Source organism: Malaclemys terrapin, chromosome 8 (assembly GCF_027887155.1).
Source record: "Malaclemys terrapin pileata isolate rMalTer1 chromosome 8, rMalTer1.hap1, whole genome shotgun sequence".
In the NCBI taxonomy this organism is placed as follows: Eukaryota; Metazoa; Chordata; order Testudines; family Emydidae; genus Malaclemys; species Malaclemys terrapin.
In genome coordinates this window covers 53637963-53664778 of record NC_071512.1, presented here as the reverse complement: position 1 = coordinate 53664778, position 26816 = coordinate 53637963, and the positions used below count along the sequence as shown (strand labels likewise).

Genomic DNA, 26816 nt, shown 5'->3' with positions numbered 1-26816 from the left:
AGGGAGTTATTTTTTCAACTTGTGTAGCTATAAGAACCACTCAATTAAAAAAAGATTAATTAAAGTGACTGTCTCACTGAGACCCAGAACATAAGATTTAGGCAAATAACAGGAAAAAAAATGTATAAAAGTATGAGTACAGATGTTTACACTTTTTTTTTATTTTAATTAAATTTGTTTAAAGAAATTTAAAGTTAATTCTAAGTGAAAAATGTAGCAAACAAGCAGCTTAAATAAATACAATGAAAACTGAAGTTTATTAAAGTGAAATAACTTAAGTTTCATTAAAAATGCAGGGAAGGGGAAATGTTTAGGATATCATTTTTATAATGCCGCTAATACTTCTGTACCTTGCAGGATTTTTCTCCCCCCTTCATAGGTACATTATAAAAAGAGAACTGTATTTTAAAAGCAGGCATGTGATGTCATGCAGCTATAGAATCATAGAAATGTAGGGCTGGAAAGGACCTCAAGTGGTCATCTAGTCCAGCCCCCTGTCCTAAGGCAACACAGATAAGTATCACAGGAACAGTCACTTTCTTTTAACATTGAAGAAGGAAAGTCATTAGAAAAGAAAAACAGCATTATTCCTAAAGAGCCAATTGTATATGTACATGCATGTGGGCACATGCCTGCTTCATTTATGGGCTTCTACCTACAACTTTATCCACTTCCATCATGCTACTTGCTTAAAGAAACAGTATGTCACCTAATTTGAAAAATGAGACCTCCTCATTTCAAATCTATTCTTGATCAACACAGAGGCAGAAATCTCAGAAGAGTTTTACTTTCAGTTTTAAAAAGTTAATAGTATACTATTCAGCATAATCTCATGTGTAACTCCAATAGGTATTTTTATTGCTTGACACATCAGGATCAAAGTGCATGAGTCGAAAGTTTTTTGCTTTGTTAAGCATCCTTGATTCTCAGAATAAATTATAGTCATCATGCGGATGCTAATCTTTTCAGGGGTTGTGTGTGGGGGGGGGGGTGTGGGGGGTGTTTTTAGTTCATCAGAATATTTTAACATGGGCAAAACATTTTTCCCTAGCCTCACTCTGAGATGCAACTGAACCATATTGGCCGAAATTTTCCAAACAAATTCAGCCCACTACTGAGAACCAGCATGGAATATTTCAGCCCAAACAGCTGATGTTTGACAAAGTTATAAGTAACTGGAATCCGAGGTCTTATAAGATGATGTGTTGGGCAACCTTAATAGGCAGTGACACAATCCCTGCCTCTAATACATGCAAAAGACCCCCAACATTATGTTAAAAGAACATTAAGATTGCAAAGCCAAGCACTCAGTACTTTGAAAGTGTTAGAATTAAAGGCTGCCCATTCAACATTCTGTTCCCTCCTGCATACGTAGTATGATAGTCTTTAATTACATGATTGTGTACTGTATTTTCCATATGACCCTGCCTCATTCAGTGCATAGCATGGGCTTCAGGGTGTTTGAAATGTTCACACCAACTGACATCTCTATCTTAAAATTTAAAAGATTTTAAAATTATATGTATCTGTTTTGCCAGAGGAGAAAAAAATCCCTGCCAACAAAGACAAAACAGATATCTCTAGTAGGGAAAAGGAGCACGATCAGTGATTAATTCCCTCCTGACTCCTGAGAAAGGTAGCCCAAGCACCAAAGTGACTATTATTTGTATTACCAAAGTGCTAAACAGCTGTAGCCATAGACCAAGACCTCTTAACTCATATTGTATCCCATATAGTTACCTACTGTTTGCTTAAATCTATTGCTTAATAGTACTTGACTGGCAGATCTCTTCACCTATTCATCACTTTCTGTAACATATTGCCTCAAATTGTCTTTGAACTTAGCATTTTATTTTACTTATTAGCAGTTAATTTAGTTCCTCACTCTTCCCTCGTTCTCCAGACAAATAGGGTGCATTAGAATTTACACTGAATATGAAAGTCACTAATTTAGCTTCTTTATTTTCAGTCATTATAGAAAATTAAGAAGCAAGATCCCCCCTGCCCCAACTTTGCTTCCACATTATTCCCATATTCTCAAAATGTCAAGACTTTTCTATGTAACAATGGAATTCAATTATAATTCTTGCACAAAATCTTAAATCAAATGATCAAAGAATATAATGCTTCCAGAGTCAGCTTTCATGTAAAAAAATAAATAATCTGAGACAGCATAATACCTGATAAATTAAGGAAATTTAAATTCTCTTGTGAAAATTAAGCTCTTTTCAATTAAGTTTGCTAAAATTATTAGCCTTTTAGAGACAAAGTAAATCCTTTACCTGGAAACAGCCATGGCTAACAGAGAAAGGAAGAAACAAATGCACTCAATTCCAATACAGTTTTGATGAACTGGTAACAGAACTAGGCAGCATTATTGAATATATTGCAGCAGTGCAGCCCAAGCGCTAGAAAGCAGTGGCCGGGAGTGGAGGACTAAACATAAAGAAGCACCATCTCATTTTACACTGTGCTGACTATTGCAGCTTTTAACACCCAGGCTGTGGAAAGTTTTCCACTCCATAGTACCCTTGCACACCCCTTCTAAAAATAGAGAGGGGCAACTGGCTATTGTGCCTGAAAGACGACCCAGTAGATTTCCTCCCCCTCCCCCTTTCTTTGACTGACATGCTTCCTTAAAGTCATCCAGGAATTTTGGAAAGGGTTCTCTCCACCTGTTGAACATGGACTGGGTTGTGCAAGCATTCAATTATAAATCCAGCTGCCAAAACCCAACAGTAAAAACAGGGCACAAGACAACTGTGAAATGGTGCAAAACTAGTTGCAGGAAAATACGGTACATACAATGTTTATATTAGAATCTTAAAAGGTGAACTGGAAAATTTATATAAAGAAAATGAAATTTTCCTGTGTATGATCTGGGCTTATAAAACAAAGTAGGAACAGCTGTACTGTAGGGTATTTAGATGTTAGCTCCCTGTTTGTATTAGATATTGCACACACTGATCATCATACAAAATAGAGCTTCCCAGTCATCTATATACCTTGGTACAAAATTTGATTACATGTTTGTGTGTGCATGCACCAAGAGCAGGCTTTCTTTTCTGTATGTAGTACACTGCCAATTAACCATGTCCCAGATGGTGTACAACAATGTATAAAAAGCAGTGTATTTACGAATTATAACATTTACCTATATATCTATCTCAACATGTGTGCACATCTGCACTTGTGTACCAAATTGAGAATCTACCCAAGTACCTGCCTGTCAACACACAGAAAGTTAAAGTAAGGATTCCATATTCCTGGATATACACATTTTTATTTTTGGAAAAAATGTGGAAAAAAATCAGCCCTTTTTACTAACCTGCAAAGCAAATTCAAGATTCTTCTGTGCCCGTTGTAGCAGCAGAGAACATTACTGACAACTCAGTCAGAGCAGGATGTGAAAGACAAAGTGTATTGATTGGTTGTGCAATGTTTTAGGCGCTTGTGATGTCATAAACCGCTGAAGGGGAGAGCTGTATTCTCAAACTCAGGGCTAGCAGATGGGACAAGCAGGAACTGCTGCAGAGCCCCCTGCTGGGAGGATGGGGCCACCACTGCGAGGAGACAGGATCAGGGGGGCAGGATCCATCACTGTCACCATACAGCTCCAGTCATCCGCCCAGAGCGAGAGGAATGGTTTGAACTGTCCCTACTGAGGAAAGGAACTCAGGCAAGGTCCCAGGTCAAGAAGTTCAGGGATGGGTAACTGGAAGTGGTAGCTAACCACCCTGGATGAAATGGTGGAGAGAGCAACAAACAGGGGAGATGGGTTGGAGTCTCTTCTGTTGATGCGCTACCCTGAACAATTTATTATGTATGGCCAGTATTACATGTATTTCACCTTTAGGCACCACACACTGACTTGCCCATGTTTCTGGTTCTCATAATGCTACACTCTTTTCTTTTCCTAGTACTTTTATCTGTAATACTGCACTTTAGACATGGAAAGCCATCCATCTTCAGTTCAGTCATGCACTTTAGGCTACTTTAATTGGTTCAGCTCCCCTTCATTTTCACTTGCAAACACTAAAGATGATGTTCCAACTGCCACCCAGAATCTCCAACCAAAGCTTAAAACACTACTCCAGCATATGCCTGCAGAACACAAAGTAGCACTTCATTTTTTATCAGCCACAGGTGAATTACACCTTTCCTTGCTCTAGCTGCTGCGAGCACACTAACTCATTTCCATGGGTTGGGTTCACTGGTCTGTGACAGCTAGATCCAACTCAGCTTCACCCTCCAGTGAGGAGGCTGCTCTAGAAGCCAAGGTGCTGTGGAGTGGTTGGAAAAGACTTTCAATGGCAGGAGTGACATTGTAATGGAAAGGGAAGCCTGAAGAGGACAATGGTCAGCAGCCACCATGTGAAGGGTGTATACAGCCCTCACTTCACCTGACTGATGAGGTGGTATACAAACAGTCAAATGTGGGCCAGGTTACAGCTTTTCTCTTTTAAATTTATTTCTCCACCCTGAGATAAGTGCTGCAATCTACATCTGGATCTATATTCCATTTTACATACATGTAACATGATGCTGCTTTATCCCAGCTAGCCAAAGAATATCGGATATTCCTTTACATCTTCAGTGAGGAGTAAAAGAGAGGCATGTACTAAACAAAGTCTCATTTTACCTTTTCAGACAGAAAAAAATTGCTCTTCTAAACACTCAGCCCTTCAAAATCAGCTCCCTTCTGAGGGAATTGGGTGGCTCAAGTAATTATTGATAGAGGAACATGGAGCCTTTCATCTCCAAGTCATAAGCTCAAGCCTGCTCTGTACTGGTTGTGATCATGAGATTATTTCAACAGCTGCTCAGTGGCCTGTTAGGACTAGTATTCCTGGTCCAACACTCTCATTAGTCTCCTAGATGCAGTTTCACAGAGGACAAGGAGACTACGCTACCTAAGGGCATTTTCTCCAGTGCATGGTTGGGGCACCTTGGAACAGTGTAGAGAAAGCTGCACTTCTGAGGTCTGTGCTGTAACTGTTCTGATATACAATAGAGGACCTCCACCTCCAGGGCTGTCACTGACACTTCACAAGCATCAAATGTACATGAAGTAATAAGAAAAAAGTATAATTGCCAGGTGGAGTGAAGTTTAATGAATTAATGCTTGTAAAGCATGTTGATATCCTCCAGTGACATGCCCTATAAATGCTAAGCATTATTCTGTTTTCTAGCTCTTGGGCCTGTGTGGAAATGCTTAGATAGGTAAGAAATCACCTGTGAATTACTTCCATCATACCAATTACTAAAAAGACTGGAAACTGAAGTGCAGCCTGCAAGGTGGCAGAATAGAGACTGCATCATTCTTCCCTCAATCTTGAAAAACCAACTGCAATTACAGGTGCCTTCTACATTAAAACAGGTAACAAACTTCTTGTTTTCAGCCTGAATGCAAACTGTCTGGGTGAGGTGAAAAGGACAGCTGACAAGGTTAAAAATCTCAAACGTATTTACAACCCAGAATAAGTATGTCCGATTCAGAGTCCCTAGTAAGAAATGATGCAAGAACACCAGATAAGAGGAAGTTCCCAGCTACATTCCCAATCTACAATGTGATGCGGCTTTCTCCCAGCTAGCCAAAGATTATTTTCATTAAGTTTATGCAACAACGCAGGGAGGGGGGGGGTGTCTCCATAGACCAGACTCCACCTCTCCAAACAGCTCTGTCTGGACTTACGTATAATTCAAGGATCTTGGCCAAAGTTGTCAAGTTTAGGTGCCCAAAATCAGGCACCTAAGTCTACATTCAAGTACCTAAATCAAAGTGGACTGATTTTCAGAGGTAACTACAGTTGAAAATACTGGCCTGTAAAAAAAAAAAAAAGTTGACCACATCTTAAAATTCTATCAGCAGTCTTAGAACAGGTTATAAAACAAATAGGTAAATTTATTTTTAATGGTTACTAAAATAGTTTCTTTAAATTATTTACAAATCATCACTGGTCATTTCCAACCGATAAACGAACATACGATTTTAAAAAACACTTGTCCAGTGAAGTGTTTGTAACATTTAAATCTCTTTTCTTCATGAGCAGGTCTTACACACATAAAATGGCAGCACTTCCATGTCTCTTTGCTGTATAAATACCTCTACATAAAACAAATTAATGGTCAGTTTCCAGTTCTCAAAGAAGAAGGGCCAAATCCACCACTGGCATAAGTGGTCACAGCTCCAAGTCTATGGAGTTTTCTTGCACCGGTCATTAATCCATCTCATTTCAGATCGCAAACCAGTGTCTTTTCTGGTAGTCTTAGCATGGGGACTTAGCTGCCCTTTCACCCCCTACAGATAAGTCCCTTTTAAGGACTTTTATAGCAAGGCAAAGGGAAGATTGAGTAATGGATGTGTTAGAGTGCCATCAATCTGACAGCTATAAGAAAATGTATCTTAAACATGAGCAGTTTCCTTCAAATCCAAGAAAATTGAATGGATCTGGAACAAGAGACACCCAAGGTGAGATACTAGGCAGTAGAGAGGCATGAAAGTATGACAATTCTTCTGTGGGTATAGAAAAACATACATGATTTTTAATTGGTGGTAAATTTTAGGGATTTTTGGCATGAGCCACTCAATAAAATATGTTCAACACATGCATATCAAATCTTTTTTTCTTAAAATTGACATAGGAAGCAGCAGGTTTTATGCAGACACACTGGGGAGTCATTTGGGACAAGGCTTACAACAGTAATAAACAAATCCTCTTGATGTAAAAATACTCTTTTCGAATAAAACCTTTGGACCTAGCGAAAATAATCTGTTCAGACTGTACACATCTTAGGCCTTTCAGAAGGGTGTGGTGAGGCTTTTTTAGCACACACTGGAACAGCATTTAACATTTCCTCCTTGAGATTTGTATGTCTTAAAACTGGATGCAGAACAGAGGATTCCTGGGTGCTCTGGGGAGCAGATGCACTAAGGGGTTATTTTGTTAACTGACGTGTTAACAACATCCGGAGCAATCACTTGCACTTCGTTCATCCCAGCCTCCAAAGCTGGGGGGGGGAGGAAGGAGGCGAGAGGGAGCACCAGGCTCTTCTAAACAGAACAGAAACAGCTTTGAGAAGTCTCTCCTGAACCAGAACATCTTCTATACAATTCAGCCAGTCTAGGAAACATGCAGAGGCAACTTATACCCAAGGCCATGGTCAGCTGGAGAAAGAAAGCCAATGGCTGGATGCATGTAGCCCCATCTCTACTGCCAATTAATAAAATTAAGCCTCTGAGAATAGAGGGGAATGTTATTCTGGTAGATTGTAAGTAGGTAGAGGAGACAGGAGAGAAGTCTGTAGAATCCGCTAGATCCCATTATCTTGCCATACCCAATGGCAGTACTACCTACTGCTGGAAAAGTTTCAGCAGAGACACACTTGTCTACTGCACACAAGAATAGCTTTACTTACAGAGGGATGGCTCTACAATGGGGGCAAGACATTTCTACCTACAGAGCACTAGGCCCAATGAGTTACTGAGGAGGGACCAACCTAACAGCTGTGCTCCATACTTACACTCTCCAATTGTCTAGAGAGAACGCCAATTCTTTTAAATGGAACAACCCTACCAGTCCTTGCTCTGCATAGAGAATATTGTGTGCTGCCTCAGCTCAGCAGTTAAGTTCTGCACTGCCCAGATACCACAACACTGTTTTCCTATCCTCCCATGTCTTATATTTAATCCATCTGTAAGCAGCCCTCCTTAGGAAGAGCATTTTCAGGCCAAACAGGCAGGACCAGGTGAGATATGCGGCTCCACAGTCCACTCAGCTTATCTGTGTCCATGTGATTATAGGAGCTGGGAGTGTCTGAATTGGTGAATTTGGCCCAGAGAAAATCCCGCACTTTCTCCTCAACATCCAGCAGCTTGAGGTTCTTTCCCAGGGACTTCTCATCCAGAAGGACAGTTAGCAGAAGAGTTACATCCTTAAATGCTGCATTTTCATGGTCACAGTACTTGTAGAAGATCAAAGTGGAGCCTGCAGGCAGAGACTCAAATCGATGCACCACAGCCGCTTTTTTACCTTCCTTGAACCCAGAGCTTAGCTTATTATCTACCTCCAGCTTGACGAGGTCGCTATCCAGCGTGGCTTTACCAGCCCCATCAATCTTGATTGTGGCAGCACTCAGAGAGGAGGAATAAGCTTCAGCAATCTGGTTACTTAAGCACTTTAGAGACTTTTCAGCTTCTTGAGCAGCTGTGAGCAGTAAGATGGCAGGCTGCGAGTGGGGATGGGTGGTATTGAGTCGTTTCACAAGGAACATTTCGATTCTTTCCCACAGTCTTGGATCCTGATTTGAATAGACATTCCTAAGTTTCTTCATCTGGGTCTCAAATGCTTGCACAACTTTGATTTCTTCCCTCGGCAAAGCCTTAGAGAATTGATTCTTCCAGACATGCCATACAACAGTAACGGAAGCTACTGCTAATACCAAAATGCACATCCTAAACCATCCTGCACTGGACTGTCCAACAGGCTCTGCACAAAAGAGAATGGGAGGAGAGGGGGTGGATGTTAAAAATAAGCAAATGCTTTCGTCATGCTCAATGAGGAATCAATTAGTGTGGATGAGTGAACAGTGACATTTGAAAAGACCCATTTTCCTATCCCATAAACAACTGACCACCACAAGATAATGGAGACACCCTGGAGTGAGAAAGAAGGACTTAACTTCCTTGGAGGAAAAACTACAGGGTAATGCAAGACATCGGGTAAATTTTTCAAAAGCACCTAAACAACTTAAACACACAAGTCACAGTTTGAAAATGGGACTTAAGCATTTTTGAAAATTTTGCTCACTCACATTCTAACCATTATATCTAATCAAAGAAGAATAAATTATTAAAAACACAGTAAAATGTATCTTAAAGAGGCAGGTCAAACCTGGCCTGATATTTAAGTTTTGTAAGAATAATCTTCTACAAAATCTGAAGGCAACAGAAAGGAAAAAAGTAAAGCCATAGAAACCAATCTCAAAGGCATTTTTAAACAAAATGAACATTCTTCGCCATTGTTTGCAACTCAAACATTACTGCATTGTGCTAGTGCCGGGGTTCTCAAACTAGAGGTCGCACGGTTATTATGTGGGGGTTGCAAGTACATGCCTCCCAGCTAGCTATCAAGTCTGCTGTGAAGTCTGCGCTAGTAAGTCTGCTGTGAAAAGTGATATTAAACATACAAATATCACTTTAAAATAGTGTTAAATATAAAAAATGTGGTTTTAATTTATCAGAGGCTTGCTATGTGAAAGGGGTCACCAATACAAAAAGTTTGAGAACCAGTGTGCTAGTGCATAAGAACCCAGAAGTTAAATGGTCTCATCCATTCATTTAGAGAACGCAAAAAGTACAAGCAGAGGATGAAGAGGACACAGGAAATGCATGGGAAATCAGACATTTGAAGATGGATTACAAGTTTGTTTTTTAAATGTTAATTTAACAAAATGATTGAACTATTAACCAGGGTTATTGTTAACGTTAAAAAAGCTTGTATCATGTTTTTAAAAATCTTCTCCTTCTCCCTGAATCCTACAGGGTCTGATTCTACTTCCAATGAAGTCACTAATAAAACTCCCATTGACTTCTTTGTAAGCAGGATCAGACCCATAGCAAGGAGATGCATTTCTTGGATCCTAAATATATCAGAAGACAGGATGACAAAAGTTTTCTGTAGATTACAACAACTGAATTTGAAGCATCGAATTTAAAAAACAACGGAACACAGAACTATCACTATGTGTGCCCCAAATTTAATCTCACATTGATGCCAGAGTTTATTAAAGGAGTAGAGGGCAGACCAGGTGGAAATCAGAGATTAGACAAGAGGCCTCTTGAGTTATCTTTCCCTCAGTGCTGAAAATATGTCTCCTGATAAGCTGGATTACTCATAGACTCTAAGGTCAGAAGGGACCATTATGATCATCTAGTCTGACCTCCCGCATGATGCGGGCCACAAAACCTGACCCACCCACTCCTGGAAGAATTCTCTCCCTTGACTTAGCTGTTGAACTCCCAAATCATTATTTAAAGACTTCTAGTCGCTCAGAATCCTCCAGCAAGCGACCCCTACCCCATGCTGCGAAGGAAGGCGAAAAACCTCCAGGGCCTCAGCCAATCTACCCTGGAGAAAATTCCTTCCCGACCCCAAATATGGCGATCAGCTGATCCCCGAGCATTGCGGGCAAGATTCTCTAGCCAGACCTTCTGTGTAATGTGTAATGCAGGTCTGTTCTAGCAGGACCCACTATATAGCACCAAGTTAAAGACCTTGAATACAAGGATGGGCACAAAAATGATTAAATGCTATACATACATTAAACAGATCTGCAAGCATAAATCTTACTTTTGGCTGCAGGCTGTGAATGCTTCTTCAGCGTATTGGGTTGAACTTGAGATTCAGCTTCATCTGTTGGAGTGATTGGAGAGAAGGGGAGTTAAGATGACAGAATCCTGATCCATTTATCTAGTTATCAATGGAAGGGGTGAGAAATCATATGAAAACTGATTTTAGCTCTAAACTCAGTCTAGCTTCTGCTTTTTGTAGATGAATTCTACAGTTAAACAGGCAGAAAGATTAAAGGTTAAATGACCTGACCTCATTGAGAACACTGCTTAGCCAGCATTGTTTCACTAACAGAAGTGAGGAAGGGACTATGAACTCAGCAGTCCTAGCTGCTACTGTAACAAATAATCAGTTGGAAAGGATTTCATTTCAGGTTCAAAGTTCAAAGAGTTCAAAGCCAGCCCTGTCCCATCTCCAGAGACAAATACAATGGCATGTTCACAACTGTTTCAGGCCAGCAAACTGATCTCTTTCAACTGGCAGACCAGCTTCAGTTTCCCATCCACACTCCTCCCAGGTCTCTTTTTCAGAAAAGCACAAATAACCAAACATGTTTATGTAGAGCTAACAAACTCCTCATATGCTGAGCCACCAAAAGAAAATAACAATCAATCTATACATAGGTAAATGAGAGGCAGAGTTTTATCCACATACTTGATTTCCTGAATGTCATCTTCTGGTTAAACACTGGTTGTTTTTGTACAACTGTTGGGGGATCTGGAACATAGTAACAGAAGAAACATATGCATAATTTAAAGCAATACCGTTACCATATTAGATTCAAGAAACAGAAGAAAAGTAGTTTTGTCAAGCACAATCTCAGTCCTCAAAGTTACTTCTGCCCACCAATGTGCTGTGTAACACCATCAGAAAACTGGACCAGATAGTGCTTTATAACCCAAAATGCAAGCTTTTATATCAAAGTGAGCCTTGAGAGTATTTATGTAAAAAATATGAGACGGTAAAAGATACTAAAAAATAACTCCTGAAAAGGACAGTGTAAACTGCATTCCATCAACATGTGCACACCATGCAGTTATCTGTTGTTATGGTTTCAGTGAGGGCACATGTAATGTTTACTCACATGGTACAAAACCACCTACATTTATGTCTCCTTGAGTCAAATAAATCCTGTGTAATCACAGCAATTGCCTCAAAGATGAAAGATCTCATATATAGATAGGTATATAGATGCATAGTCACAGATGGAGAGAGAGTGGAGGACGCTAGCAGAAACTGGCAGGCAGAATCTGAGCAAGGAAGATGAATGGGTAATAGAAGGGTAGCCCAGAATCCCAGGAGATAACCTAAAACTATTGACCCTGATCAGAGGTTTATGAGAACGAACACTCAGAAGTGAACATATGGGACATGAATGCTATGAATCATGTCTAATACTTCAACACACAGTGTTTGTTCAGCTGCAGCCACACATGCCCATCACATTGGGCAGTGTCCTCATTGGTGGCTGCTCATTGTTTGAAATTCAGCATAGGATTACATTCAAATCACAGAAGCAGCACCACAATAAAATGAACAGAGATCATAAATTTAACAGACACTGACCAATTTGGAGACAAATCAATCATGGACATAGTATTTCCAAACTGCTACTCAAAGGGCAGCTTGGCATTTGGGATGCAGGGGGAGATTTAAAACAGTCACTTCTTTCTAATGCAGCCTGTCCCTATCTACACTCTTAGGGTACGTCTTCACTACCCGCCGTATTGGCGAGTAGCAATTGATTTATCTGGGATCGATATATTGCGTCTCGTTAAGATGCGATATATCGATCCCCGAATGCGCTCACCGTCGACTCCGGAACTCCACCAGAGCGAGTGGCGGTAGCGCAGTTGACGGGGGAGCCGCGGCCGTCGATCCCGCGCCATGTGGACTCCAGGTAATTTGATCCAAGATACTTTGACTTCAGCTACAATATTCGCGTAGCTGAAGTTGCGTATCTTGGATCGATCCCCCCCGGTGTAGACCCAGCCCTTAGCTGTCTTTACTTCCTAGTCTTTGAATTCAGTCATTGGAGTTCTAAGCAGAGGATGGAAAGTTATAACTAAAGTGAAATTAATTCTCATGAGAGGCACCACCAGACTAATGCCTTTTGGAACCCAAACCACTTGTTTAATAACAAGGGCAGCCACCTCACCATGCACCTGAAGTCTGAGGGGTCATGCCTAGGGGCAAGGGTGCTAAAGCATATAGACTGTGTAGGTGCTATACACCACCTCCTTGAAACTGAACAAAGGCCAGCACAGCTCTGCTTTTGCATGCACTTCCTCTCTCATCTCCCAAGTCCAGTTCATCTCCATGCTTTGTCAGGTTGGTGCACCTGTCTGCTCCCCTGGTCTTCTCCCATAAGCAATCATATAGCAAGTTGATTCAATTTTGACCTGACTGGCTTCATACCATAATCTATTACCAGTCCTCAATCACCAGTCCTCCACCAGGGTATCTATTCATACACTTTAGTATCAGTTGTAGAAACTGCAAATCAATTTATCTTAAATCATGTCTTAAAGGGGCCCTCAACTTTAAAAAACACACTTCTGTCTAAAAGTCTTTTCATACTGTTACAAGTCACATCTAAGATGCCTATAACTGAGAAAGAGTAGAGGAAAAAATTCTCTTTCATCACTTTATTTGCACTTGGTATAGTCAGTTTCCATTGCCGGAGTCATTGGGAGCTGTCAGTAACTCAGCTCTTCTAGAAAAAAAAATAAGGCCACTTAATTAAGCAGCTATGGCCCCACTCCTGGAAACACATATGAGTAAAGTTACTCACATGAATCTCATCAAGCATGTATCTTAAGTGTTTGCAGGACCGGGGCCTATATGTGCACTTAAATTTAGGATTTCTCTTTTGAGCATTTTGGCCTAACAACAGTATAGTGATAATTTAATTAATAAATAAATAAATCCACAAAAATTGTCAAGGAGCTTTTTTCAACTGACTAGGTTTCAAATTAACAGTACTCCTTTAATAAAATTAGGAGAACTTCAACTTTATTATATTTAAATGATTTATAGTAGATTTCTCATGTTTAAACAGGATTTAAGCAGACTAGAAAATGAATTTTGGCTACTATGTTGTGTCACATGTTTGTTACTTTTCAGCAAGATGACAACCTCCAGTAAGAGATGGCAAATGTCCATCATCAGAAGCCCAGGACACCACAGACCAGGGCACACCAACTCAAAACGGCACCAGACCCAGCCAGAACAACAGACGCAAAACCTGCAGACATATCTTCACTAATACAATGATCAACACCACCACCACACAAAACACCCTTCAAGATCCATGGGTCCTACTCATCCAGTGCATTAAATGCCTCAACAACTATGTGGTGAAACCAGTAATTAAGCTCTCAAATGAACTCACACAGGAAAAAGACAAAAATACCAGATCACCTGTTGGCAAACACTTTTCACAAAGCGATCACCCTATATCTGACCTATCAGTCCTCATCCTCAAAGGAAATCTGCACAACACTGTCAAAAGATGAGCCTGGGAGCTTAAATTCATAACTTTGCTAGACACTAAAAATCATGGTCTTAATAAAGAGACACTAATGTATGTCTTATTACAACAATCTGTAACCCACTAACCCCCTTTTAGTCCTATGACTTCAGGGGTGTTAATAGCCCACTTCACCTTGAATGGTCCCTTACAATATATCATAAGTAGTTAGCATAAACTATCTGTTCAATCTTTCATTTAGCTGTGACACTCTTAGTACCTTCCCCACAGCTGAAGAAGAGCTCTATGTAGCTTGAAAGCCTCTCTCTCTCTCTCACCAAGAACTTGGTCCAATAAAAGACGTTACCTCACCCACTTTGTCTAAACTGTATACATATTTCATACATATCAAACAGTTGTTCTCTCTGCCCACATTTTCAGAATGCTACACTGAACTACAAAACTGTACTGCCATGTATACAGTACTGTAATGATATCTTGTTATGTTTTGCTTTGTTCTGGCCCAAAGTTTACAAGTTTAAAAAACTGAACTAATAATCATTGGAGACAAACCCTTTGACAGAAGGGACGATTGCAAAACATCACTTCCATTATCTCTTGGTGGTTGATACACATTAGTCTTCCTAAAATTTTCTTCATCATTTTCAGATTCATTGTCATCACTGTAGCCATCAGCATCCTCTTCGTCTTCCTCCTCTTCCTCCCCATCATCTGCAAAGGCAACAGGTTATATAAAGATTAAGAACTGCTTGCCACACAACTCAAAGGCTATTATATATAGCCACAGCACTACCTGTGTGCATGACATTTTACAGAATAAAAGGACAGGTCCCTGTCTCAAGAAGTTTATGGCCTACACTAACCATGGGACACCAAAAGTTGAAGGCTACAACAGGAAAAGTTGTAAGATAAACTACTGGATGTACATATCTTGTTTAGTTGCTATTTTGCCAACTTGTGTAACTGTTTGGGCACTACAGTTCTCCCTTGGGTAATGTTAATACTTGGAAGGAGCAAAGTCCAGCAAGATGGTAGGTCAACCAAGAGAATCAAGCTAGGAGAAGGATTTGAAAGAGGGAGGTACTACCATATGGTGCACAGAATCAGAGGGATATTTCAGGCATTCAGTAGGGATGTAGCATGATAGATGGCACAGAGCTCACCGTGGGAGGAAATCAAAAGGGTGACCAAATGCACAGGGCTGACAAAGTATGGGGCACGAACAGAGAAGAGGTCGTGAATGGAAGAGCAGAGCTGTACAGCGCCTCGAAGGCGAAAGGTGACCAATTCAGACTGACTGTAGTCTCTTAAGGCTACAAAAATAAATACAGGTTTGAAGAGGGTTTTTTTTGTTTTTGTTAAAGAAATAGCCCCTTCCTGCCTTGTGTAATACCAGCCTTCTCAGCATTCCTTCATAAAAATATCATTGCAAATTCTGCAGTTCCTGCCATCTAAAACAGTTCTTCTATATTACTCCTTTTCATTTCAAATCTTAGTTGACAAACTTCTCATCTGTATGAGATAATTATTAACTCTCAGTTTCACACCCACCCCCTAGTTATATTTAACTCTAAGTTTGTATTAAAGATTCAATGCAATATTTTTTTGTGAAGTATTATTGAAGTCATGGGCTTTCCAATTCAGGAGCCTCAGTCTAAACAAACCTGAGAGCTCTAAGTGAACAGAGCTGGATAGGAACAACCAGACTGAATCAGACCAGAGGTCCATCTAGTCCATTATCACATTTCTGACAGTGGCCAACACTAGATGCTTCAAAGGTAGGGGTAAGAACCTCACAACTGGCAGATGTGGAGTAATATGACCCCCATGTTCAGTCTCTTCCTGATCTCTAGTAGTTATAGATTGGCTTAAGCCCTGAAGCATAAAGTTTAATATTCTTTCCACAAATACAATTATTTCCCTTTGATAAATGTGGTTTTTTGGTTTGTTTTAAAATCTCAGTCCACAAGTAGGAATCTCATATTGAAACACAAGGTTGCAAAAAGTCAAGGATCAACACATAGTAGGGGGAAATGGTGCTGGTAGAGGCAAGAAGCCTCTTGATGCTACTACGGCCCATTACTGGGGACCCTAAGACTACCGATTTCTGCAGTAATATCTATGCTACACTAGACTTTTCTGCAGTTACAGCTCCCCATTACCTCCAAAGGAGGGGGTTAGTTTAGAACTTACATAAAAAGGGGTATAGCAACTATTAGCAAAAGTTTTTTACTCTTACAGTGTGTCACAGTCACCACTGTATTCACAACAAATCCATTAGGCCAGGTATTTTCACATGGCCGATAGCTGCAGAAGCGGTTCATAATCATTTGCTCTCAAACTGTGCTCAAGATCTCAGTTTTGCCTTCCTACATTAAGTTCTTTCAATCTTCACTTCTAAAAATGTACCGGGGCTTCTTCCAAGCCTAAATTTGCAATTAATAGTTAAAAACTCCCCTATATAATGCAAACACTGTGGCTCACAGTGGCCACCAAGGCCAGTTTAGGGAAGACTGCTATCTTATGCCCCAATAGCATGCAAGAAATAGGTACAGCTTTCAAACTTCTCAAAAAACAATAAAAGCTCAGACAGGGCTTTACTTTTATTGAATTCTTTGGGGATTCCAGGAGATTTAACTACTAAAAAATTGCTTCTGTTGCAACAGTGTCAGTCAGTGATTCAATAGCCATCTGTTTGCCTATTTAAAAGGAATTTATATGCTTCACTCTAAATTGTTGGTCTGATAGATTAGGATTTTTCTCTAGAAAGTGAGCAAGTGGAGAAAATTTTTGTAGTATCTTGGGTTCTAAACATCCTGTTTAAATGTAATAGGAATTTCCTATCTACAAAATGAATACATCAGTGCAAAATAAAAGAAGTGAATTAGTTCTACTAATGGACTATCTTTTTGAAGTAATAAAATCTGTGATGTTTACAAAACGAATTGAATGGCTATTTGTAAGGTGATTATTACAGTAGAACCTCAGAGTGACTGACACCTTGGGAATGGAAGTTGTCCATAACTCTGGAATGTTCATAATGCCGAACAAAGCGCAGTTGGGACTTCAGATCCAGCAGCTGAGCTCCCTCCTCAGCACCAGCAGCTTCCTTGCAGGCAGCTTCTTTCCCTGGGTCGGACTGAGTTTGCAAGCTTGTCCCTCTCCCAGCCGTGTGTGTGTGGGGTGGTGGTGGTGGTGGGGTTGTGTGTGTGAGTCTGTAAGTAAATAGCATGTCCCCTTCCGGCATCTGGCAGTGGTCTATGTTTGATGCTTTAGAGAAGGTACTGCCAAATCCCAATAATGCATTTGGTGAAGTATAATGCTATACATTGGATGGTCTGGGAGGGATCCCTTCTCAACCCTTTTGTGAGAGTCAATTTATATCTTCAAGTATCAGGGGGTAGCCGTGTTAGTCTGTATCCACAACAACAACGAGCCCGGTGACACCTTAAAGACTAACAGATTTATTTGGGCATAAGCTGGGCACTTGTGAAGAAGTGTTTTTTTACCCACAACAGCTTATGCCCAAATAAATCTGTTAGTCTTTAAGGTCTCACCGGGCTCATTGTTAATTTATATCTTGAAGCATGAGACCTTATTACTCTTCTCTTAGTTTGCATAGCTACAGATACTATTGGTCATAGCATTTACTCCTATAATCACATGAACACAGACAAGCTGAGTGGACTGTGCTTTATGAGTTTCATGAGGGAAGCGAAATTGCAGATCTCTGCATCTTCCTCTTTCCTGTGACTTTTGTTCCTGTAATAGAGAGCTTATGAAAAAACCCTCCAGTTGACAAATAACTGCTTAATTCTGCAGATGATTTCTTTAATGGTGGGTTTGTGAAACAAAGGTTTGTTTCTTAAAAGGAACTTGACACTGAACCTTGTAAAAAGAAAACAAGCTGTGGTTTACATAGCTGAAAAGGACTGTCTATACCCTTTTGCTATTATTTCAGAAATTTCTGTTTACTTAATTTTATCCCCCGCACAGCCCAGTTTCTCCAAGATGATAGACCACTGTTACCTGAGTTAAAGGAGACTCCCCATTAACCATTAGTGTTATAGGGCCTAAGACATACAGTTGAACTTTTGAAAGTTGCTCTTGGAGTGAATTCCTGTGTTTCTCATACTTCTGTCAGTAGCAAATGATTACAGCCAGGTTAAAACTCTTTGGAACTGCTAAAGTCTGTAAGGGAATTAATAGCTATATTTTCGCTTCAAGTAATAGTAGTGATTTAAAGAACTGTTGTATTGAACAATATAGACATCTGATTTCATATTTGCAGCTTTTATGTGCTGCAGCAGTGTATTTTAATCTTACGTTTCATTATGCTGTTCTTACTGTTGGAAACTGGAGAGTATTTTTAAAACTGGAAAAATACATTTTAAATTTAGCACAAAAATTGGTGTGAGCTGTTCCTAGAATAAGTATCACTTTCTTTGTTTTCTTTCCTTCCATCTAAAGAGAGACAGCGTGATGATCTGCACGATTCACCTGCATGTATGTTGTGTAAACTATTAGGAGTGCATGAGCGTCTGGATAGTCTAAGAATGTTAAAGATGAATTGACAAGTAGTTAAGGCCCCAAATGTAGGTTTTGCATGAAAGAAAAGCTTTACAAATTAAAGGGCTTGTCTTCACACACTGTTATGGAAATAAGCTATATGGATGTAAGCAGCTTTATACCCATATAATTGTGTCCACAGTGTGGAGTTGCACCAATCCAAACGATCAGGTTTTAAATTGATACAGGTAAATCAGTACTTAAACTGTGTGTAGACCAGCCCTTAGCATAAAGAAATGTCTTTGTGAAAACTTAAATAATAAACACTTCAGCAAAAACAGTGTTATATTCTTTTGTTGATGAAATATTTCCCAAGAGTGTTGGACCTCTGGCACCCTCACAAAACCCAGATGTAATTGTGCTATTGCGTGAATCTAAGAAAGTGAAACTGACTAGTCTAGTTTTCTGATCAAGCTGAGAGTGGTGCAAACCAGACTCCGTGCACGTTTTTTTTTTTTTTTTTTTTTAAGTAGGGGTTTCTGAATATGTGAGCAGTCTGTCTTGAGTTCCTTGACTATTTACTTTTACTTTTCTGATAGCATATTGCAACAGTCTTGAAAACCCATCTTCCCTAGATTTGCGGGAAGGTCTTGCACTTGATCCAGGACGTTGATGTTCTAAAATCTTGAAAACTGGTGATGGAAAAAGCTACCATCTACCGGGGTAGGACTGTTCCTACAGTATATTTTCCAGTACACTGTAGTTCTAGATGCTTTAAGTGATGGGACAGCAGTCTATTAATTACTTATTACAGTAGAACCTCAGATATGAACTAGGGTATAAATCTTGCCTAATTTCACCAGCTAGTAAGGCAAACTGCCTGACTGGAGAGGAAAAAGTTATTGTGTGAGCAGGTAGCATTTTTAACCTGTTCTTAGTACAGCAAACTCTCACCCTGCCTGGACCCTGGCTTTATCAAAAAGGGAAACAAATTCCAACCTGAGCCTTGACCTCAGACTTGGCTGTTCCTAGGTTCTTCCCTTTGGCCCCAACTGTTCCAGACCCTGGATCCTTCTGCCCAGAGTATCACTCCCACCTCCCTTATAGGAATGGAGGAGTTAACAAGCCACACCTAACACAAGACTGCTGTAATCAGCAGCTTTAGGCAGGGCCTATCACCTACCTACATGGTGGATCTTCAGAGCATCCCTCTTTGGGTGACTGATCTTATTTGACACACCCAACGGTAGGTAACACTCCAGCCAATTGGAAACTACCATTTCTAGAGTATGTTCTGATAGCCAAAGCATATAAGACTGTTCTTTAAACTCTTCAGAATCCAGTTTTTAAAACTGGTATAGAGCTGAGCCATTCCTACAGTATCAAAATCCACTACGCAACATGATTATATCTGCAAAATTATTCAGTGTATAAGATACAATATAGAATGTGGTTATCGTAATAACTGTAAAGACAACGAGGCATGAAGCCAAATGACAAATACTTCCAGCACCCAAAACTCGCCTTTAGCTCAAAAATCACTTATAAAATGGAGGGTTTTGTTTTTAAAACAGTAAGAGCACTGACATTTATAACCTTCTTAATCTTTGTTCATTTACATAAATTTTAAATATATAGCTTAAAAAAAATATATATAGCTGACACCTGAGGCCAGGTCTACTCTAAAAAGCTAGGTTGACCAATCTATATCACTCCTGGGTGTGAAAAATTCACACCTCTGAATGATATAGGTAAGATGACCTAACCCTCATTGTAAGCAGCACAAGGTCAACAGAAGAATTCTTCCATCCACCCTGCTACTGCCTCTCGAGGAGGTGGATTAACTACAGCAATGGGAGAACCTGTCCTGTCACTGTAATAAGTGTCTATGCTTAAACCACTAAGCGTCATTGCTGCAACTGTGTCACATGCTATTTGAAGTTTTTGCACTGGGATACTGGTTTTTAAGTTTCAGTTCTACTCCTGGGGGTCTCATAGCAAATGCAGTTCTGAGTAAACTGAAATCCTTTCGAAAGAAAAATCCACCCAATCAGCTTCTAGCGTCATGCATTTAGACCTCAACCTTACTGTATTGGGGCAGGGGAGGAAATCAGAAGAAGTCATTGTAATAGAACATTGTCAAAGGTCTATACTTGGAACACTCAACATCTCGGCATTTTTCAAGTAGCAGCAAACTCCAGTGGCAACGTTCTGTTCTGCATGTGCTCTCACTCTCTCACTCTGGCATAACAGTCGTAACAAACAAAACTCACAGAAACAACCCTATAACAGTAAGCAGACCAGAATATTTAAAGGGGAAAAAAAGTCACTTGAACCAACCTGACTCATTCCTTTTGAAATCTCTACTTGCACTGGAGACCGTGTTTTCTGTACGGCAAAACAACACAAGAACGATTAACAACAGAAAAAAAGGAAGGAAATGCAGCAGTCATGTTCGTGCTGTGGTTATCTGATGCAGTGACTGATACATTTCTCAGGACACTGCAAAGGCTGCACACTCACTTGTAAAACAGACCTAGCTCCCCTCCCAACCGCCAGAGGTTGGCAAATTAAAACTTCATTATGTCCTTCGTATTTTTGTTTTTTAACGAAACACAGGATGTGCCAAATTACACCTAACCATTAGTCCATCAAGCCCGGTAACCTGCATCTGGCAGTGGTCTATGTTTGATGCTTTAGAGAAGGTACTGCCAAATCCCAATAATGCATTTGGTGAAGTGTAATGCTATACATTGGATGGTTTGGGAGGGATCCCTTCTCAACCCTTTTGTGAGAGTCAATTTATATCTTCAAGTATCAGGGGTAGCTGTGTTACCCTGTATCCATAACAACAACAAGGAGCCCGGTGGCACCCTAAAGACTAACAGATTTATTTGGGCATATGCTGTCATGGGTAAAAAAACCACTTCTTCACAAGTGGCTTTTTACCCATGACAGCTTATGCCCAAATAAATCTGTTAGTCTTTAAGGTGCCACCGGACTCCTTGTTAATTTATATCTTGAATCATGAGATCTTATTACCCTTCTCTTAGCTTGCATAACTACAGATACTATTGGTCATAGCATTTACTCAGTGCTTTTACAAAATCACACAATGCTATCTGACTCAATTACTATATGTTGCAATATCCCAGCCAACTATTACTGCAACTCATGCACTGTAAAACAATATATGCTTGTATAGCACTTTCCATCTGATGATCTTTACATACATACATTAATCCTCACAAACTCCTGTGAGATAGAAAAGTACCATCCCCATTTTTAGAGAAAAAAGCAAAGTGCAGAGAGATTAAGTGACTTGCCCAAAATAATACAGCAAGTCAACAGCAAAGTCAGAAATAGAACTGAGATCCCCTAATTCCCACTCCCTGCTGTGATCACTGAACTATGCTCCTACAAGTCCTGTGTGTGTTTCACTAACATTATACTGCAAGTAGCGAAAACCCCATCCCTTAAGTTTAAAAGTTAATTTACCTGTCTGTCGACTCTTTCTTATACTCGGTCGAACCAAAGGCGATATATCTACTATGCCAAATGCACTTTCACTCCCTAAAACAAGGGAGAGGAATACATTAAAAGTGTAACATTTTGAAAAACTGGGTTCTGATGGGTTTATAGAATAGTTTGACATCCGCTAACCAGAGAAAAAACTCTATAAATATGCTAGTTTCTGATTGGCTGGACTGTTAACTCTTATGAGACTGTTGGGTATGGCAAATAAGATCAGGGAGTCACCAAAGCAGTCACTCCTCCCCGACAAGTACTTTAACCCTCCACTCCATCTCTTCAAGAACATGGTCTTCTCAAGTCCACAACTCCAGTTTGGCAATTTTCCTGAGGTTTGCAGGGCCTGTGCAGGACAAGAAGTGGCTAGTGTATCCAGGGTATGGGCAGCAAAGTGGGAGCAGAAGCAAAGGGGATGCGGGGACAGGAACAGGAGCTGAGAGTGGCAGAGACAAGCAAGGGGAATGGGGCAGAAGGGTCTATTACCACTAGAGGACACTTCCCTCTGGAGGCTGGAATTAATCCCAGGATCCTCAAGTCTCAGCATTCTTCTGCCATATAGCAAATAGCTGAAAAACCCACTGACAAAGTGTGTGCCTCATCACCCTCTAATAGCTGGTCTACACAGAAGCTTACAATCTACTACCTCAAGCAGTCATTTAGTTCAAGGGGTACTAGCCAGTGCTCTGGATCTGAAGATCAAAAATTGCACTTGCTTAAGGTGCAGGACAGGCAGAATGCAGTCCGGAATGAGTGACAGCATAAGATTCTATGACAGGGACTGAGACAGGTTATGCTTTGAAGTCATTCATTCACCGCATGCGTCAGACCAAACTTCTCTAAATGAAGCAATGTCTGATCCTGCCCCAAAATCTGCCCCTAGATCAATCCTAAAGAATCAATGATCAGGCTCCATGAAACTTCCCCATATGTCATCGAGGAGCTAAAGAGGAAGTGAAGTTCCTCACCCAACCTTCCCCAAAAACCCTAATCCTAGAGAGGTTAAAGCATCAAAGAGGCCCAGAGATCAATAAAAAAGCAAGATAACAAGTCCTAAAAAAAATTGTTTAGTAATTCCATCCTTCTAATCGCCCATCCTTCTAATTCCTAATCATGTGGAATAATTGAACATCAGTGGATTAGGAAACCAATCGTTGATTCAAGAATACTTCACTGTACGAACAACAAATAAATACTGTTTTTTTTTCTGTCTAGCAGAATCCTACATACAAATGTTTGATTTTGATGTATCTAAACTATGTGCTGAGACCCAAGGGGCCTCAATATTATAAATATGTTTGTAATATTATATTTTTATCATAAAATAATGAAGACTATACAAAAAAATAACTGAATCAGACTCCTACTAATTTCCTTGCAAAGGGCTTTGGATACCTTTTTCACAGTAACTATCCTGTTAAGGTGTATTTGAAAGAGCACAACAGTGCTTTTACTGTGCAATTGCAATTTAAAATCTAGTGGTGCCTACCTTAAGTACTTGAAAGAAGACACGTAATACTGCAGAGTGAAGTCTAGTATTTCTCTGCAGATAGGTAAATTATTGAAACTGGGTACTGTAGATATTTTAAGGAACTAATTTATTGTTGGATAGCAATTCATAAGATCCAGGAGGGGAAAACTTCCTCTAATTGGGAAAGGAAGCCCACTGTTACCTTCTGTCAAGTGTGTCTGGCTGTTGTAATTTGTGTTGTCCCTTTGTCTTCTGGTTCTGTATGTGGACACTTTGTCTTCAAAACATTCACAGAAAAAAAGAAAAAAAAACAGGTACTTTAGAAACAAACAGGTAATTTAGTATACACGTAGCTATAGAAATAAAAATGTCTGAATCAGTTGGAAATTCAATTTTTATTCAGTTTATAAGAGCACTGAGATTGAATTAGTAAAGTCACTCATATAACCACATAAGAGACACAAGTTGTGCATAAAAGAATTGTCATCAAATATTGAAATGCACAGGCTTTACTATTCAACTTAAGCCTTCCTGCTTAATTTTAAGAGTGTAAGGATAGGAGAGGAAATAGATCTCAGCAATTAACCATTTAAATTAAATATTTTTTATTGTTTAAACAGTTAACTTTTTAAACAGTATTTACATCCCTACCAGAAACTAAACTGGTTCTTAAAAACAAAAACAAAAATAAAAAATGAAGTCTCAACCCCTTATGGTTAGACAGAGAACATTCAAACTGTGAGCTGACTGGAAACAGATGTAATGAAGCCTGACAAAGTCGGCAGACAGCCTGAAACAACTATTCAGAGAAGTGTGAAATACATTAAGGGATGTGAAGAACTTTGCAAGAGAGCAGCTATAACAGAGCAAAATTTGGTCTCTGGTGCACAGGGAATAAGGTAAGAGTGAACTCACTGTGGAGGATCAAGTCTACAAGTTATTTAGTTAAAAATATTTGAGTACATTTTAGTTCCATTGAGGAAGTGTTCCATGTCAACAGACATAGCAATTGTATAACATACAGCCTGGCTCTTCACTTGTTTCAGTGAGCTATTTAAATATAAATGTCATACACTTTACAAACAGGGTCCAATTCTGCTATCCTTACTCACTAAGATGAATGCTACTGCGTAAGTCATATGGTATTACACATGAGTAAGAGTAGCAAAATTAAGCTTTCACAGTGCAGAGTCCAACCTGCACAATGAACGAGGCAGGAGCCCACAAAAAGTATGCAATCATATAATTAAGTATTGTATTGTAATAAATATTTACAAGGGGGCTGAATTAATGGTGTACAAGTAACTTCAGCTTTGTCATTCCAGTCTTTTGGGGATTCACTTTAAAAAATACCTTCTATACAACTTTAATGTAACACGTCAACTATTTGATAACTACAATTCATTGGCAGATAGTGTATTTTTAACACTTTCTGGTCCTTTGAAAGAAAACTGATGTTGGATACAAAGTTATGTTGTGGGGAGATAGCTAAGAAGAATGTAGCACACTGCACAACTCAACCGTCTCCATGTAGATTCCCTAAAGATTTTTACCATAGACAAAAACTGGTGAGAAAACGCTTAGCGCAATGCCCAAGCTGAATGTCCTCTGTACCACATCTCTTCTCTCCCTGCCTCAGACAGGCCAGGCCACTGAAGGTTAATAGCAAACTCTACCCTCCTTAAAATGGCAACCCTGCTAGAAACAAAGGATACACATTGACTGTATGAAAGAAAACTTGCAAGCAGGTAAGAGAATGGAATTTAATTGTACCCAAAATAAAGCTGTTATTCTGCTTTCAAAAGCCAGTTGGCCCTACCCCGTTTCTTGCAGCACAACTGATTTGCTTAAACCAGATTAGTTTACTGGCCAGATGTCACTGTCACATTAACGATTCCGATGGAGCCAGGTTGCCCCATCTTCCCCACCTGGGTCTGCCCAGCCTTCCTTATCTTGGAAACAGTTTTAAGGGAAGCGTGTAAAGCCCCTCATGCTAGCGAAGGAGACTTTTACTGCCTGCATTTCATTCACCTGCCCCTCTGAAGCCGTTTAGCTGCAAATGATAGAAGTAAAGTCTGCTGCGTTTAAGCTGTCCCCTCCGGACACTAAGCAGGCAAACTCGGGGAGAAGCTGAGACGCGGGGTACGGGGAAAGGAAACCCAACCCAGCCCCAGCGTGCTGCAGCCAAGCGGTGCCTCTCCCCTGGGGAGCCCCGCACGTGGTGGGTCCAGCATGCACGCACACGGGGTGCACCGTGACCCCCACCACGGTGATGATTCCCCCCGATCCCCAGCCTAGATGCTGAGCACGGCAGCTCTCACTGAACCCAATAAGGGCTCAGGACCCTGACACCCTCCCTCCCCCGGGACCCCGCCCCGCCGAGCCCGACCGGCTGTAAGGACCGGTGAGGCAGGGACCATGTCGCCCTCCCCTCCCGGGCGAGCGGGGCACGGCCTACCCCCACCCCACGCTGGTATAGGATCATGCCCGCGCCCCTCATTACATCGCTCCCTCCCCCTGGACATCCCACAGCGCTCCGAGGCCCCCGCCCGCGTCCCTTCACCGCACCCCAACGTGCCCTGAACCAGAGGATGCAGCAGGGGCGCGACGCGCGCCCGCCCGCACCAACAGCGCGGGTCGGCAACCGCTCCTCAGTCACTCACTTTCCGAAGCCTCAGCGTCCCGCCGCCTGGTCTCCGGCCCCGCCTGCTTGGCCCCGGTTCTCTGCCGTGTCTGCATCTCCACCGCTCTCTGGCGCAGCGACTGCCTGGAGCGCAGATAATAGGCTCCTCTCAGCGCTCGCTCCTTCCCCGCTCTCCCACCTTCGTCCTCGCGGAACGCCTCCTCCGCCAGCAGCGTTTCCATCCGGACACGCCCCGCCGCTGCGCTCCTCCTCGGGCTGAAAGCGCCGCACTGCAGCTCGCTGGTGATAGGCTCTGCTGGTTCGATAATCTCACTTCCTGTCGGCCATGTTGAGGGGCGGAAGTTTATTTGGGGGGACCCGTTCCTCCGGGTGGTCGCCATTTTGAGGGGCGTTTCTCTTGCTGTGCTTTTCCGGAGCGGCCTCCCGCCTCATTGGGAGCAAGTCACGGGACGTGATGCAGCAGCACTTCCGCCTAAGGCTGAACGCACCCGCGTGGCCTGGCTTTCTCAGCCCCTGTTCGCTCCCATCCCAGCTAGGGAGAAACCTGCACCCCACCATCCCAGAAACGGCTCCAGCAGCAGCTTTGCCCAACAGTCAAGAGCTGGGACTGTCGATCCCCTCCCAGCTCCCTCTTTCTTCCCCTCTACCCCCTTTTCTATCCTTCCTTCCCTCCCACCCCTTTCTCTCCATCCTCCCTCCGTCCCCTTACCCCCAGAGGAGGGGCCTGGCAGTGAGGGGCGATCCCCCCAGTTAGGGTGACCAGACAGCAAGTATGAACAATCCGGACAGAGGTGGTGGGGGGGGGGTAATAGGTGCCCA

At 41.2% G+C, this 26816-nt stretch overlaps 1 protein-coding gene across 1 annotated transcript; it reads right to left on the bottom strand.

The window, feature by feature from the left end:
- Positions 1 to 5880: 5880 nt before the first annotated feature.
- On the bottom strand, positions 5881 to 26218 carry LOC128842032 (torsin-1A-interacting protein 1-like). The gene is made up of 8 exons (XM_054037669.1): positions 26017 to 26218; positions 23556 to 23630; positions 21853 to 21927; positions 20695 to 20742; positions 14398 to 14556; positions 11007 to 11069; positions 10353 to 10415; positions 5881 to 8489 (listed from the first exon to the last, which is right to left on the bottom strand). Exons 1-8 carry the CDS (start codon positions 26216 to 26218, stop codon positions 7687 to 7689), a joined length of 1488 nt encoding a protein of 495 aa, XP_053893644.1. The 3' UTR covers positions 5881 to 7686.
- Between the last annotated feature and the right edge of the window lie 598 nt (positions 26219 to 26816).